The sequence below is a fragment of the Neophocaena asiaeorientalis genome, unplaced genomic scaffold (genome assembly GCF_003031525.2).
Source record: "Neophocaena asiaeorientalis asiaeorientalis breed wild unplaced genomic scaffold, Neophocaena_asiaeorientalis_V1.1 scaffold64, whole genome shotgun sequence".
NCBI lineage: Eukaryota > Metazoa > Chordata > Mammalia > Artiodactyla > Phocoenidae > Neophocaena > Neophocaena asiaeorientalis.
The window spans coordinates 2,114,116-2,129,831 of record NW_020185334.1 but is presented as its reverse complement, the minus strand read 5'-3'; the positions used below and the strand labels follow the sequence as shown (position 1 = coordinate 2,129,831).

Below are 15,716 nucleotides of genomic sequence, written 5' to 3'. Positions count from 1 at the left end.
TGACATCAATGATACTTTCAGTGGTTTTAAAATGTCAAGCTCTGCAAATTAAATTTGTTTATAAGACCCTGAACTCAACCATTGTGCTGTGTTATAGTCACTGGTATTTGAGTGGAAAGAGTTAAGTGTAGAGGATATTTTAGTATATTTCAAAGCAAATTACTCAGGTTCCATAATAACAACTTAAAAATTAAATGTTCCTCCTTTTTCTCTTTATATAAGGAATTATTAAAAGAGAAAAAAGGTTAAGCATTTAATTATTGTAATTGTTGTACGGGGCTTGAAAGCATCTGTGGTCATTACTTTTAGCTCAAATCGCATGCCAAACAGAAGTGTGAATCAACCCTGATGGAAAACTCAGATCCTTTTTGCACCCTTAATACAAAAAGATGATTAACGTCAAAAAGAAATGCTCTACACAGGTAATCCTAGAATTATCAAAGCGAGTATTTGATACTAAAAATGATTTTTTTTCAGTAGTAGCATCATTACAGTGATTAAGTTAATTTTAAGGTGATACAATGTGAATGATCCATTTCTTCTTTTTTATTTTTTAATTTTATTTTATTTATTCTTTTATACAGCAGGTTCTTATTAGTTATCTATTTATGATCCATTTCTTGATTCTCAAAGCAAATGAGGTTTAAACCCTACCTTCTTGTTTGGCAAATTAACAGACAAATTTTCTATTGAAAAAATTCATCAGTATCAAGAAAAGAATGAGTCTTTCTAATCCTGAATCTCTGCTTCCTTAAATGAGGATCAGAGAAATAAAAAATACATAATTTATCTACCTCCAGCTGGTATACTACAATATCTTATGACATCCTCTAAAATATGGCTTATTTTTGTTTGTTCTTTCCTCAATTTTCACCATTTTCATGAAGACTACACCATTAATGAATAGTTTTCATTATTTGGAAGGTACAGATTCTTTGCAAATCAATTCAATGGAGTCTGTTCACAATCTTATTTGTTTTTATTGCCCTTATCAGGATTTCTTTTAGTTTATTTGGATTTTTTGTGAGATGAACCATTCAAGGTGCATGAAAAGAAATAAGAATGCCTCTTTTCCTCCATCCAGCTTTCCTTTTATACATAGCCTGAAACTGCATTTCTTCCCCCACCCCCTCAATGCCTGCATGAATCTGAGTTCATATCTTTTTTGTTTTCTTTGTTAAATCAGGTCTCTACTAGCCCTCTGGCACTCCAGGCTTCTCCCATCTATAACATTTCAGTATTTCCGATTGTTCTTACCCTTTTCCCCCAGAGATAGGTGTCTTCATTCTCATTTTCTTTCTATCTTTATGTCTATCTCTCTCACTCTCTTTCATTATCATTCTCAGTATACATTTCAGCTTCTTCAGCCACATTTCTGTTGCTACGTTGTCCTCACAGTTCCCAGCAATATTTCCTACCAGTGCGGCTGGATTCCTGTATCAGGCTGGCACAAACAGCCTGAGAAGAAAGGTGGTCACCTGGCCAGTCCTGTTAAAGAGCTGTGATCAATATGGCACGTGGCCAGCCTTGTTGCAGCAACCAGCCATCAAACAAAGCATTGTTTGTACCATGGAATATCTTTAATTGTTCTTTGTATAAGGAGATAAATCAACTGCAAGAGGACTTGCTATCAGAAACAGATTTTCCTATAGTGATGACAGGGATGATAGTTAATTTCAGAATAGAATCCAGCTGTAGCACTGGAACACGGTCCTGTAAGCTCCCTGCCCATCCAGATAACACTTTGGCTGCAAGATCATGGGGAGCTGAAGGGAGGAGGGAGAAGTCCAAGTGAAGAATACGGGTGTTCAGGTTGTCAGGAAGATCATAAGAGGAGCTTGGGGCAGAGACTTTTTCCAACCACTGTTGTAGCATTTCAATAAACAGTGTGGCTGAATTTTGCATATCAGGTCAATGTCAGCCTTTCAGGTGATAAGTCTGTCCTCACCCACATTTTGTCTTCTTGTCCTCTTGAGACCAAACACACATAAATAGACAGGAGGTCTGGGGCCATGCAATAGAACAATTCTAACTAGAGTATGTGGAGTGAAACTCTGACTTCAACTTTAAAATCCATATGTTTTATGTATCAATTATGTTAATTTGGAATTTTTTTTTCTGAAAGTAGTACTTTGACCCTTGCATCAAATACTTTATTCAAATATAGACAAATCCTTCATGTTGCCTGTATCCAATATTCTAGACTGGGAGCAAATGTCGCTTCTTCCTTGAAGCCTTCCCTACCTGCCTCAGGCAAAACCAGTCAGACCCTTTTCTGTGCACTTTATACACACCTTAATTCTAGTCCACCTAAATTATGCTGAAATTATTTGTTTATATTTTTGTTTATAATATATAAATATATAATATATATATTATAAATATATAATATATTATTTATATAAATATATTTATATATTTGTTTATATTTCAGATTGGCCCATAAGGACTTTGGCCTACTGATCTTTTTCTCCCCATCAACAGGATTATGTGTGGTACATAGTAAGTGTCCAAGAAACAACTGTTGACTTAATTAATTAATTAATATACCCACTAACAGAAAAAGCACATATTCACTAGTTTAGAAAGGAATTAGGTGACATTATTTGTTGTGGTGGTCATGATGGTAACATTTGGTCTGTTTTGGAACTTTATATTTTTGATTAACCAAATATGGGATATATTCACAGGGAAAGATATCTGTGATATATTATTAAGTGAGTAAAGAGCAGATTAAGAAACAGCAATTAAAGTATGTCTCATTTTTGTAAAAAATTTTCTACATACTTATAGGAAAAATTCTGGAAGAATAATAGTAAGAGTAGTAATTGCATTTATATCTTTTATGATGAATGATTATAAAGTTCCAGGTATGGAATTAAGTGCCTTCACACATTATTTTAATCCTCACAACTCCATTAATTCATTCACCATGAATTAATTCAGCATTCAACTAATATTTTTTGTCCCAGGCACTGCACTAAATTTTTAGAGATATAGCAGTGAACCAGATAGACATAGAACCTGGTGTTTTATCATTATCCTAACTCTACAGGTGAAAGTTAGAGAGGTTATCCCACCCATTAGAGTTCCTCTCGTCCAACTTCTGGTTCAAATAAATATGCAGACTCACAAGACTCCCACAGGCTACACATGCCACCAGTTTCTTCAGGTAGATGTAGCACAGGAATCACAGTTTGCCAGCAGGCCTCCTTTCTGTGGGAGTCCTTGCAGCAGGTCACATAGTCAGTCCTCCAGCAGCCCTCATCTTTGGTCCCTCAGCTGACTCAGACACAAGGGGATGAGATCCCCTGTTGCACATTGGGTGGTGCAACAGGCAACCTGACATAAAAGCCTCATATTCCCCCTATAACAACTCCATAGGCATAGTGTCCAGGATCCCGGTAAGAATCATCACCACCATCAGGTATTTATAGTTCATGACAGTTTCTCCCAGTCCAAAGGTAGTTTACCAAGTAGAGGTCATTTCAACAATAAGCAATACTATCTAGAAACATAGTTAACATTTCACTCCTATCATATTACCAGGGAAACAGAAGTAGAGAGTGAACCAAAGGTCAAATTCTCATGCAGAAGAAGGGGAAAGGGTCTTGTTAAGTAGTTATCCAATAAGCAAGTGGTAGAGTGCATTTGAACTTAGATCTGCCTGACTCCAAAGCTTAGCTTCTACACTTTACTGGATGGAAACAAAAATGACCTATGGGAAAAGATTTTAGACAACTTTTAGTGTCTTCCTCATAATTTCTGAATTCGCCAGTTTTTCTTGTAATCAGCATAAATTTCTTTTGTGATCAGAAAGAAATGTTTTCATTAAGAAGACCAGCAAAGGGCTTCCCTGGTGGCACAGTGGTTGAGAATCTGCCTGCTGATGCAGGGGACACGGGTTGGAGCCCTGGTCTGGGAAGATCCCACATGCTGCGGAGCAACTAGGCCTGTGAGCCACAACTACTGAGCCTGCGCGTCTGGAGCTTGTGCTCCGCAACAAGAGAGGCCACGATAGTGAGAGGCCTGCGCACTGCGATGAAGAGTGGCCCCCGCTTGCCACAACTAGAGAAAGCCCTTGCACTGAAACGAAGACCCAACACAGCAAAAATAAATAAATAAATTACTAAAACTCCTACCCCCAACATCTAAAAAAAAAAAGCGCAACCAGCAACATGAAAACATACTTTTGCTATAGCATTAAGTGAAAGCAGCCAGAAACAAAATGATACATCACAATCATAATACATGTGATTATGATGATATTTTTAAAAGAAAGATGCACAGAGGAAGAAGCCAAACAGAAATACAAAGCAGTCCTAACAGTAGTCGAGTCAGGATGGTTGGCTTGTGAAGGGCTTTTTTTTTTTTTTTCCTGTTTTCCAGATTTTCTATGAAATGCTTATGTTATTCTTGGAATAAAATGAAATACACATACTAAAATAGAAAAGGAAATATATATAGCTTATAAAATATTTGAAGTGTAAAACCCAGGCATCCTAAGGTAGGAGATTTAGTTCCATATTTCTTTGCATAGGTGAATATATTTTATTATAAAATTTAACTATGTTAGGGGTTCAGAGTTCTCACATTATTTCGAAACACACACATGGACATGGATGGTGGGAAGGTGGATTAGAGAGCAGCTCTGCTCCATTCCTGAAAGTCACTCAAGAGCTAGAAGAATTTGCCCCGGGCTCCTGCTCGTTCCTGCCCTGACGAGAACATTACACTCTGCATTACAGTAACTTTCCTAGGCCTGGGCTCATGCAGTAGAGGCTCAACTCCTCTCACATGTTATTTGCCTATAATTATTTCAGGATGTAGCTATTTAAAGTTTAATTTTCTTTCAAAACTCACGTTTTGGGCTTTATATGATCCTTCTTTAGCCAACGACTCGTATAATTGGATAGCTGCTGTTATGTTTTGCATGCCAAAATTTCCAAATAGCAAAGCATCAGCCATTTTCTCCATAGCTTTCAAGTTTCCCATGTCAGAGGCTTTAGCAAAGAGTTTGTAGGCTCTGTTTGAAGAATACAAAGTTAGAAGTGTGATTATCAAAAATGAAAATTGCTGCTCCCTCCTTCATACTGCTTCTCTCTAACAAGTAGGACCTGGTTGATGTTGCTACTAACAAAACAGTTTGGCTAAAGTCCATTACATTTCTAGACCAGTAGATTTTTTTCAGCCCTAGGTCAGTCTAAGATTATAATTTCAAATATATCTGACAAATAATGAAGCTGCTGAAAAGTAGAAATATTGAGGCTATATCATGCTTCAAGCTTATAGACCAAGAAAAGTGAAAAATTGGGGCACTTGTCTTAAAATAGTGAACTCTCCCACGGCAACTCCCAATAATTATGAGTATTTGATTTATAAAATGAACTCTGAAATACATAACAATATAATTAAAAATAATCAAAACTGGAATGTCATCTTGGAAGTTACTATCATGAGAACAGTTCCTTTATATTCCAAAATAAATTTCTAAAACAGAACATATTATTCAGCACAGCAAAGACAGACTGTGTGCGAAAACAATAACCAAACAAAACCTTAATGGTTTTTAGGGCTGTAGAGTCTGAATGCCTGGGTTCAAATCCTGGCTCTACCACTAATTTAGTTTGAGAGCTTTGGGCAAGTTACTTAACTTCTCTGTGCCTCTTTGATCTATGGAATGGGGATAATAAGAGCACTTACTTCATAGGGTTTCTGGGAAGATTCAATGAGATAATCCATGTGAAGTGCCTGGCATACTGCCTGATACAGAGTAAGCACTCAATAAATTTAGCTATTATTATTACTAGGACTATTGCATAGATTCTGAAGTTTTATAGCATGGTACTTTTTCTCCTATAATTAGTGGGTAAATCACGTAAAGTTTAGTGATTACCAATATAGATGCCAGAGGATTGCCTCACAGTGCATTTTATGAGTCCTAGTCAGAAGTCACCTGGACCTGATCTGTGTAGCAAGTAATGATGGAGAGACTTGCAAGGTCAAAACTTGTGTTGGAGATAGAGAGTGCTTTGGGAATTTATTTTTACTCTTTTAACTTCCTTTTTGGTAGCAGTAAGGTCAGTCAAGCCTGTGACCTTGACTCAAATACCGGAACAAACACACAAATCTACCACAGCTACCAATTCAGAAGGATCAGGAGACTCAGCTTTATATACCCCTACCCATGCTGTTGCTAGAATAAGCTGCTCTTGGTCAAAAGCTGGAGCAGAACAGAATGGGCCAAAAAGGCCAGGATGAGTGACATCCAGGTACGCATTAGGGTCCTGGATGGCAAACAGAGAGTAGATCCCAGTGGGACAAAAAGAAGCCAGGAGGTCAAGCAAGAAATTAGCCATGGTCAAAGCAAGCGGAGGTTCTGGGGACCAGAAAGCAAATAATAAAATAGAAGGTCTCAAAGGTCAATGAATTCAAATGTCTGGCATCAGGGGATGGGCATGGCAACAGGATACAGACTCCTGGGAGCTCTTCTGTTGCATGGCTTGCTGCTGCAACCACATAGTCTGCTGGGACTAGAAGGGCACCGACATGGTCCAGGGCAGAGAAACCTGAGATGGGCTACAGGGGCCAGCAATATATCCAGTCGCTGGTCCCAGGGGGCAGCAAAAGTTTGCAAATCCAACCCCTCTAGGTGTCTTTGATTCTGAGGGAGGGGTGGGTACTTAGGTCCCCTGTCAGGAAAGTCCAAGGTGATATATGGAATACCAGAAGCAGGACCAAGGGCAGGAGAAAGGTGTTGGTAAAGTTTGTGGGATTAAGATGTGGACTGCAATCCCCAAGAGTGAAAAAGTAGGAGAAACTGGGCTGCAGGGGCAGATCTCCAAAAGAAAGTTCAGTTAGGTATCCGGATTGTCTGTAAAGGATCTGGCATTGGATGCTCGGTTGGGTGCTGGGGAAGGAGGAGGCTAAATGCATCTCTAGGACACATCAGAAACTTGGTGTGGGGCAGCAGCTTATCTTCACAGCTTCTTCACTGATGGGGAGTAATTCTTAATGACAGTTAACCTGGGATGTCATAGAGGTTTCTTGACTCCTTCAGACAAGTTTGTGTTTCCCTGACATATGCTTGCTTAACATCTGTACTTCCAACAGCACTGACTTGTTCAACAATTTTCCTTTCCTATATATGAAGAGACTGAATAAATGAATTAGACCAAGATGTGGGTGTGGATGAGCCAAAGATTCTACTAGCCCCTCTAACTTATGCTACCCTCATCTGAGAAGTGGTGAAGCAAGGAGGCGGTAGGGTAGAAGATGAATAGGAGGGATATGATTCCTCTTTGGTCTGACCAGAATCTTAAAATGGCTGTATTAGATGTAACTGGCTTAAGTGGAGAGCAGACCATCCTGAAAACTGAAGGAATTTCACCCATCTTGCCCACAAACTCCTAGGGTCTTTTGTTATGAACACATTTGGTTTCAGGTCTCCACTGCTACACATGCTGAAGGGTCAGGAGACTCAGATTTATGCACCCTCTCACGTATCTATGCTGCTACAGAAATAAGCTGTTCTTCTCGGATTCTCGGGCAAGGACTGGAGCAGGATAGACTGGGAAAGAATAACCTGAGATTGAATGACACCAGGTAGGCATGAAGGTTCCTGCACTGCTGGATGGTCCTGCACTGAAGGGCTGGGTTTTCTCCCCATCCTTGAAGCCAGAAAGGAAGGCACACATCAAGGTTAAGCAGAACCTTCTAAGAGTGGTTTTGTCCCATCAGGCTGAATCTAGGCCTTCCTTGGACTTGATGGAGCCCCTCATCTTGGGTTCACAGGCTATAGGCAGAGCTAGTCTGAAATCTCAGGGAACAGCCCTTCCCATTGTTCTCTCATCTAGCCCGGCCAGCTTGAGAAATCCTATCCTTACTCATCTACTCATTGGCACCTGAGTGAGCTGACTTCCCAGGCTGGATTGTAGTTTGGGGTCTGATTTAACTCCATCCTCATCATGAGAGCCCCCAGGAATGCTCAGCATGAGCCTTGGGTTTTGCTGAGAATGGTTTCCTTTGCTCTTATAAAGAGCTTCTAATTTAATTTTCCCTAGAGAGAGGACCAAATCCCTTACTTCCTTCTTCTTGTCACTTTGGAAAAATCAGAATCTTTTTGACCTTCCATTTCCTCCTCCATAATTTGGGGATAATAATTTATGTCTTACAGTATCATTGTGAGCAATGAGTAATATCCCACACATAAATGCCTACAACATTAACACAAAGAAGGACCTTGAAAAATGGACGTTGCGATGTTTTTATAACCAGGTTCACAGTTGAGTGCCCCACCCCCACCCTCATCCTCTACACTCTTACGCTCTTCTCAAAGGCTTTGAGTTTTCAGAAAGAATTCATGGCCTCTGCGGCTACCCGCCTCGGGCTGGTTACCACAGCTCTGGGATGCTTCGTGGGGCTGGTATGCCTAATTTGTGTGAAAATAAAAGAAGTCTCCTTGTCGGGGGCTCAGAGTCCATTCTTTCTATTACGGTTCAAGACACACTTACCTTCTTCTCTTCCACACCTTCCACTTACCATTTAGAGGACTAGAGATAAAAATAGCAAACACTTATCTCCTTATTACTAAGGACATTGTTCTAAGAGCTTGATTGCATCATCCAGGGCATGAAGCAGTTAAGTAACTTGCTCAGGATCACACCAGTAATGACAGAGCCAGAGTGTGATCCCAAGGTTTTAACTAGAGAGTTGATAGGACCTCAAGTTGTGCCCCTCTCCTGGGGGGAGAAGATATTTCTGCCTCCCATTTAGACAAAATAGACAAGTGAAAAGAGAAACAATGAACGTGATGTGAGACCATGTGGCCACGGCTTGGTCACCTCCCAGTTGTGCATTTGTGATCACCTCACTTTAACATCCTTGAATCTCTGTTCTCAACTTTTTAAAGGGGGAAAAATGAAACTCTTCTTAACTCATAAGTCTGTTCTGCGGATAAAATGGCGTCACATGTACGAAAGTGCTCTGAAAACCATAAAGTGATGTACAAATGCTGTTAGGCAGAATAAAGCATTCTAAAACAATAACTTCTCTAATTCAAATAATACATGTTTTATTTCATTTGAATCAATTAAAGCCAAAACAGAATATTTTTGCCTGAATGCTCAGATCAGTGCCTTCATTCTGCCTTTCATTTAATGTGTAGGGACCACAATTTCACACATAGTCCTTCCATTTGTAGGCTGGATAATTTGTAAGATTCTTTAAACACCATTTGATCCTTTTAAAAATAAAAGCTTACAGGCAAATAAGCTTACTTGTTATACCAGTAAGCTTTTAATGACAAATTAGATTTTGGATTGTTCCTTTTTCTCAACCTGGAAATTGAACTTGGCTTAAGTAGCTGGATGGACTTACTCTGCTTTTTGTTTTCGGCTTTTAGACTGCTGGAGGATCTTGATGCCCATCTTAAAAAGCTGGTCTCCTTCATCTGTGAAAATTTTCTTTGTTTGCTTTTTTACTGTATATGGACCAACAAGGACAAATAACATTATTTTTGTTTTATATTTTAAAAATAATGTGCTGGAATATTAGTTGGGGTTCTCTCTCATTTTCTAACTTCTGCATTTCAAGATCACCTCACCTTTGGTCAGATGGTAGAAGCTGCCTACAAAAGTACTCTCTTCCTCTCTTTTGTGAAAGGTCTTGGAGGGTAGAGGAGACAGACAGATGTTTCTGATGGTAGGAGGGAGAGAGGTGTTCCCAGTGTGGGAAGAGGGTACAAAGTCCTGTAAGCAGAAGACAGGAAGCAAGGCCTCTAAGGGAAGGGGTTGCCTGGTGTATTCTACAGGCTGGATCTTAGACACCAGGCTCTCAGCTCTCAGATCCCTTGTCTGAACCTTAAGATTTCATGAGCAATGGGCATCTCCAAGATGACCATTGTGTACCTAGGATTGGAAGAGAGAATCTCCCTGAAAATTTTACTCTGCCCAAGGCTCCCCCCTCCTCCCCAGAACCTTTCTCAGACCTTTCTAGCCTGAGAACTGTTGGGGATGAGCATCAGGAATAAGAGTACGTGTGCCAAGACACACTTTGGACCTTGGAGAAGACACACAGAGAGAGTATCAATAATAATTTGCCTTGAGGGATGGAGACTCAGGGTAAATTTTATAGCATTTAAGGAAAATAAGGAAACAGGAAGTTACCCGCTACAATAATAATATTTTAAAACATTTATATAACAATTCAAATTTTCAAAACATATCACCAGTTTACAGATGGGGAAAGCTGGTTAGAAGGAGAGTCTGCTTTAGAGCCCCCATCCCAACACACACACACACACACACGCACACACACACACACACACACACACACACACACCCCTCCATAGTATCACAGTGCCTCTTGAAGTCCATTATGACACTCACTGAAAACTCTGATTAGGTGAACCACATCTGAAGTCATTTTATTTTATTATTATTTTTTAACATCTTTACTGGAGTATAATTGCTTTACAATGGTTTGTTAGTTTCTGCTTTATAACAAAGTGAATCAGCTATATATATACATATGTCTCCATATCTACTCCCTCTTGTGTCTCCCTCCCAACCTCCCTATCCCACCCCTCTATGTGGTCACAAAGCACCGAGCTGATCTCCCTGTGCTATGTGGCTGCTTCCCACTAGCTATCTATTTTACATTTGGTAGTATATATAAGTCCATGCCACTCTCTCACTATCATCCCAGCTTACCCTTCCCCCTCCCTGTGTCCTCAAGTCCATTCTCTACGTCTGTGTCTTTATTCCTGTCCTGCCCCTAGGTTCTTCAGAACCTTTTTTTATTTTTGGATTCCATATATATGTGTTAGCATACAATATTTGATTTTCTCTTTCTGACTTACTTCACTCTGTACGACAGACTCTGGGTCCATCCACCTCACTATAAATAACTCAATTTCATTTCTTTTTATGGCTGTGCAATATCCCATTGTATATATGTGCCACATCTTCTTTATCCATTCATCTGTTGATGGACACTTAGGTTGCTTCCATGTCCTGGTTATTGTAAATAGAGCTGCAATGAACATTGTGGTACATGACTCTTTTTGAATTATGGTTTTCTCAGGGTATATGCCCAGTAGTGGGATTGCTGGGTCATATGGTAGTTCTGTTTTTAGTTTTTTAAGGAACCTCCATACTGTTCTCCATAGTGGCTCTATCAATTTACATTCCCACCAATAGTGTAAAAGGGTTCCCTTTTCTCCACACCCTCTCCAGCATTTATCGTTTGTAGATTTTTTGATGATGGCCATTCTGACTGGTGTGAGGTGATACCTCATTGTAGTTTTGATTTGCATTTCTCTAATGATTAGTGATGTTGAGCATTCTTTCATGTGTTTGTTGGCAATCTGTATATCTTCTTTGGAGAAATATCTATTTAGCTCTTCTGCCCATTTTTGGACTGGGGTTATTTTTTTTTTCTGATATTGAGTTGCATGAGCTGCTTGTAAATTTTGGAGGTTAGTCCTTTGTCAGTTGCTTCATTTGCAAATATTTTCTCCCATTCTGAGGGTTGTCTTTTGGTCTTGTTTATGGTTTCCTTCGCTGTGCAAAAGCTTTGAAGTTGCATTAGGTCCCATTTGTTTATTTTTGTTTTTATTTCCTTTTTTCTAGGAGGTGGGTCAAAAAGGATCTTGCTGTGATGTATGTCATAGAGTGTTCTTCCTATGTTTTCCTCTAAGATTTTTATAGTGTCTGGCCTTACATTTAGGTCTTTAATCCATTTGGAGTTTATTTTTGTGTATGGTGTTAAGGAGTGTTCTAATTTCATTCTTTTACAGGTAGCTCTCCAGTTTTCCCAGCACCACTTATTGAGAGGCTGCCTTGTCTCCATTGTATATTCTTGCCTCTTTTATCAAAAATAAGGTGACCATACGTGCATGGGTTTATCTCTGGGCTTTCTATCCTGTTCCATTGATCTATATTTCTATTTTTGTGCCAGTACCATACTGTCTGGCACTGTAGCTTTGTAGTATAGTCTGAAGTCCAGGAGCCTGATTCCTCCAGCTCCGTTTTTCTTTCTGAAGATTGCTGAAGTCATTTTAAAGAGAGGCATTCTGGGATTTGATGCCTCATTAACAAGACAACAAAGAACTTTTAAAGTGGTTCTTGTTTTTCTTCTTCCTGACAAGATATCAGAGTTGTGCACTTTCTTTTGTAAATTGAAAAACAAACCCAAACACAACAAACGTAAAAGCCAGTTTACAACTATTTTGAATGCTTCAAGTTATCCAATCAATTTAGTAACACCAGACAAGTTTTGTGTCTAACTTCTGCTTTGGGTTGTATATTACCTATACTTATGATTAAAGAGGAAAAATAATGGGAAAAATCTACTCATCTGTGTTTGGAATAGCAATTGCTCCTATTAACATGCTTTCAAAGAGTGAGAATAAATTTTGAAAGGTTGACTCTGCATCCATATACATATGAGAAATGATTTACCACTACAGATTTCTAGCCATGGCTTTTACCTTTATGTGTAATTTTCTTTTTGGTTTTCCAAATGTATTAAAATACAAGTTTTCTTTAACACAAGAGGGCTCAATTATCAGAAAAAGTTATCTTGACAACACTTTGATTTTCTTTTTATGGTTTAATGATTTCAAAATTTGGGGAAAATTACAGTCAGGAAATGATTTGTGGATTTGAGGAGACCATTCTGAAGTTGATGTAAAAGACCTTCACAACTCTGAAGTCCTTTGAATGGCCAACTGTTTTGTACTGGTAGGGGCTCTAAGGTGACTGAGAAGTGGTGGGGATGAGCATCAGGAATAAAAGGGCGAATAGGTGTGCCAGAGAAGTATTTAAGGCAGCAGTAATTGTGGAAAGTGCTCCAACTAGATGAGTTTGTATTTCAGTGTTTGTCAGAGATATAATTTGTAGAGAGTTCTAGATACTTTATTACTTCTGCAGCCTTATTATCATTACTCCCTATCTAACTTAAGGACTGTTATGGGCTGAATTGTGTCCTTCAAAATTCATATATTGAAGTCCCAACCCCCAGTACCTCAGAATGTAACCTTATTTGGAGATGAGGTCTTTAAAGAAGTGATTAAATGAGGCCATTAGGTTGGGGCCCTAATCCAATATGACAGGTGTCCTTATAAGCAGAAGAAACACCAGGAGCATGTGGGCACAGAAAAAAGATCACGTAAGGACACATTGAGAAGGTGACCCTTTGTAAGCCAAGGAAAGAAGCCTTAGAATGAAACTAACCCTGCAAACACCTTGATCGTGGACTTCCAGCCTCCAGAACTGTGAGAAAATAAATGTCTGCTGTGTAAGCCACCTTGCCTATGGTATTTTGTTATGGCAGCCATAGCAAACTAATACTGATGCCAACTCCAGATCACAAGGAAAACAAGCTGTCCCTTCTCCCTGTGAGAAAGGATGCACCCAAACTCAGTTTCTGATCAGATCAGTGGCTACCTTCTAAAAGCAAGAGGGACTGAAATTTCCCATGGCCCCCCAAGGTTTCCAGGTGCTGGACATCTGACTTTCCTAGGCAGCTGGATGCCCAAGTAGCTCACCTCTGACAAGGTCACTTTCTCATGATTGTACTCAAAGTACAGTGTAGTAGGTAGACCTTGCCCTTGCATGTGTCCAGAAATACTTGGACCCAGATTACCTTTCTGTGAGATGGTGGGAGAAATGGGAATCTATGCCTTCTCCTGCTCATACTTCAGTTGTAAAATTCTCTAATCAAGTCTATTTCTTAATTCCTGTCACTTGCCATTGTGGAATTCGTGCAGAATCCTCTTGTTCATAATGACTAGAAGCAAATCTTTAGAACAAAAATGGCCCACGTGCTTGTTTCAGATATTAATGAGAAGAAGGAAAGCTGGAGACAACTTGTTCTCTGTCATTCATATGTTTACTCGTTCGTTTAATAGGTATGAACTGATACTCACCATGTGTTAGACACAATGCTAGATATTGTGTCTTAGCCTGGTGGAGAAAAACATGTTTACCAAAAATTACAAGGCCATGTGGTAGGCACTATATAAGAATGCACAGTGGGAGTAAAGGAGGCTTCTTTATTTGTAAGCAACAGAAACCCAATATGTTTGACTTAAGCCAAAGAAACTTATTAGGAGGTTCATAGACTCAGTGGGGTTGATCAGGAATCAAAGTATCTCTGGAAGCAGAGCCAGACATTGCTACTGGGATGGACTAGAATCCAATCCTTTTAGGACCTTCCTCTCTCTGTTGAGGAAGACTCCATGATGAATCTGATGGGTCAGCAGGGAAAACAAGGCTTCTCATTATCTTCCTATAAAAATGTATCCATTGGGGAAGACCTAATTCCTCAGAGGAAATTGGGATGGTGAGAAGGGTAAAATGGATGATGGGAAGCCCACAAACAGCAAATGCCCACCCACTTCATGCCCCTTACTCTGGCTTTGTGAAATAAAGAAATCTTCACAGATGAAATGGCACTTTAGATAGTTCTTAAAACGTAGGTAGGAATTTTTCAGGCCAAGAAGATGAAACTGGTGTTCCATTTGGAGGAAACAGTCTATGCAAATGAACTGGGGGGCAGTGTATCTTGAAGAATGAGAGCTTGAATGTCACGGCTGGTCATGCAGCCAAAGCTGGCTACAGAAGTAAGTGATACTGAGGAGAGAGGACAGAGGGGTGAAGAAGGAGAGGGAGGAGGGAACTGAGGTCATTGTGAAGGTGAAGGCAGGTTTGGTAGGAGAAAGAGTGAGAGAATAGAAGTGGCAGGAAGATGGCTCTGATCAGAGACAATTGTTTTGGAGTTTGAATAGAGATGAAGTTGATTGGAGTCAAGGAGGTTCAGCAAGTAAGGCAAGGTCTTTCAACATATAAGGTGCTGGTGGCCTATAGCCATTGGCTGATTGATGTGGGAGTAAAAAAGCCCAGCCCCCTTGCCTATGCAAAGGGGGCAATCCTCCAGGGCAATTCGCTCTTCAAAGCCCTAAACTTCTGAAACGCTTATCTTTTCTCAGCTCCTTCCCTTGCCCTAGCCTGCATTCCTCACTTTCTTGTATGTTTCACCAGAAAATCTAGAACTTTAGCACTTAAATTTAAGTATATAAATACCATCTAAATTATCTAGAAAAATAAAAGGAAAAAGAATAATAAATTCATTATTTTGAATCTCAAATTATAGTTACATTGTGAACCACACAAAGGATCACTGAGAGTTAAAAGAATGTCTTGTCACTGAGAGTTAAAGGAGATGAATATCTTTTAGTCTGACTAAAAATCAGGTGCTTTCACCATTAAAATGATACAAAAAGATAAAATGGGAAAATCTTTGCCCTGCAGAAAATCTTGCCTCCACAGACACTGTATCTATCTAATTTTAGTTGTCTTTAATATAAACCAACTTCAGTTTCTGACTTTCTGAATAATGCATCAGAAGAGCTCTTCACATTTGCCCTTAATGTCTGCTAGAAAGATACAATCTAAGATAAGGAGGGAGAATAATGATCCATTTCTAAAAATAACATTCCATCCAAGAAAGAATGACTCAGCAGAGTTTAGTCAGATAAAGATGTGATCAACTCAAATACACTTGAATAGAGCACAGATATTCACAACAGTCAAGTTTATTCATTCTGTCCCCAGATTATTGTCCTCAGATATCAATACCTCCAGTGGTATTTCTTAGAAATGGTAGACAAATTATCAGTAGAAAAAAAATTTTTTTCTCTTTAAGTGTGT

General features: G+C 39.3%; 1 protein-coding gene across 1 annotated transcript in view; it reads right to left on the bottom strand.

Annotated features, from left to right (window-relative positions):
• Positions 1-9,441, bottom strand: part of SEL1L2 (SEL1L2 adaptor subunit of SYVN1 ubiquitin ligase) — a 61,056-nt gene extending 51,615 nt beyond the window's left edge. The window contains exons 1-2 of the mRNA XM_024735446.1: positions 9,379-9,441; positions 4,864-5,026 (exon numbers count right to left, since the gene is read on the bottom strand). Of these exons, the coding sequence (XP_024591214.1) occupies positions 4,864-5,026; positions 9,379-9,428 (213 nt within the window). The 5' untranslated portion in view covers positions 9,429-9,441. The remainder of the gene's footprint in view (positions 1-4,863; positions 5,027-9,378) is intronic.
• Between the last annotated feature and the right edge of the window lie 6,275 nt (positions 9,442-15,716).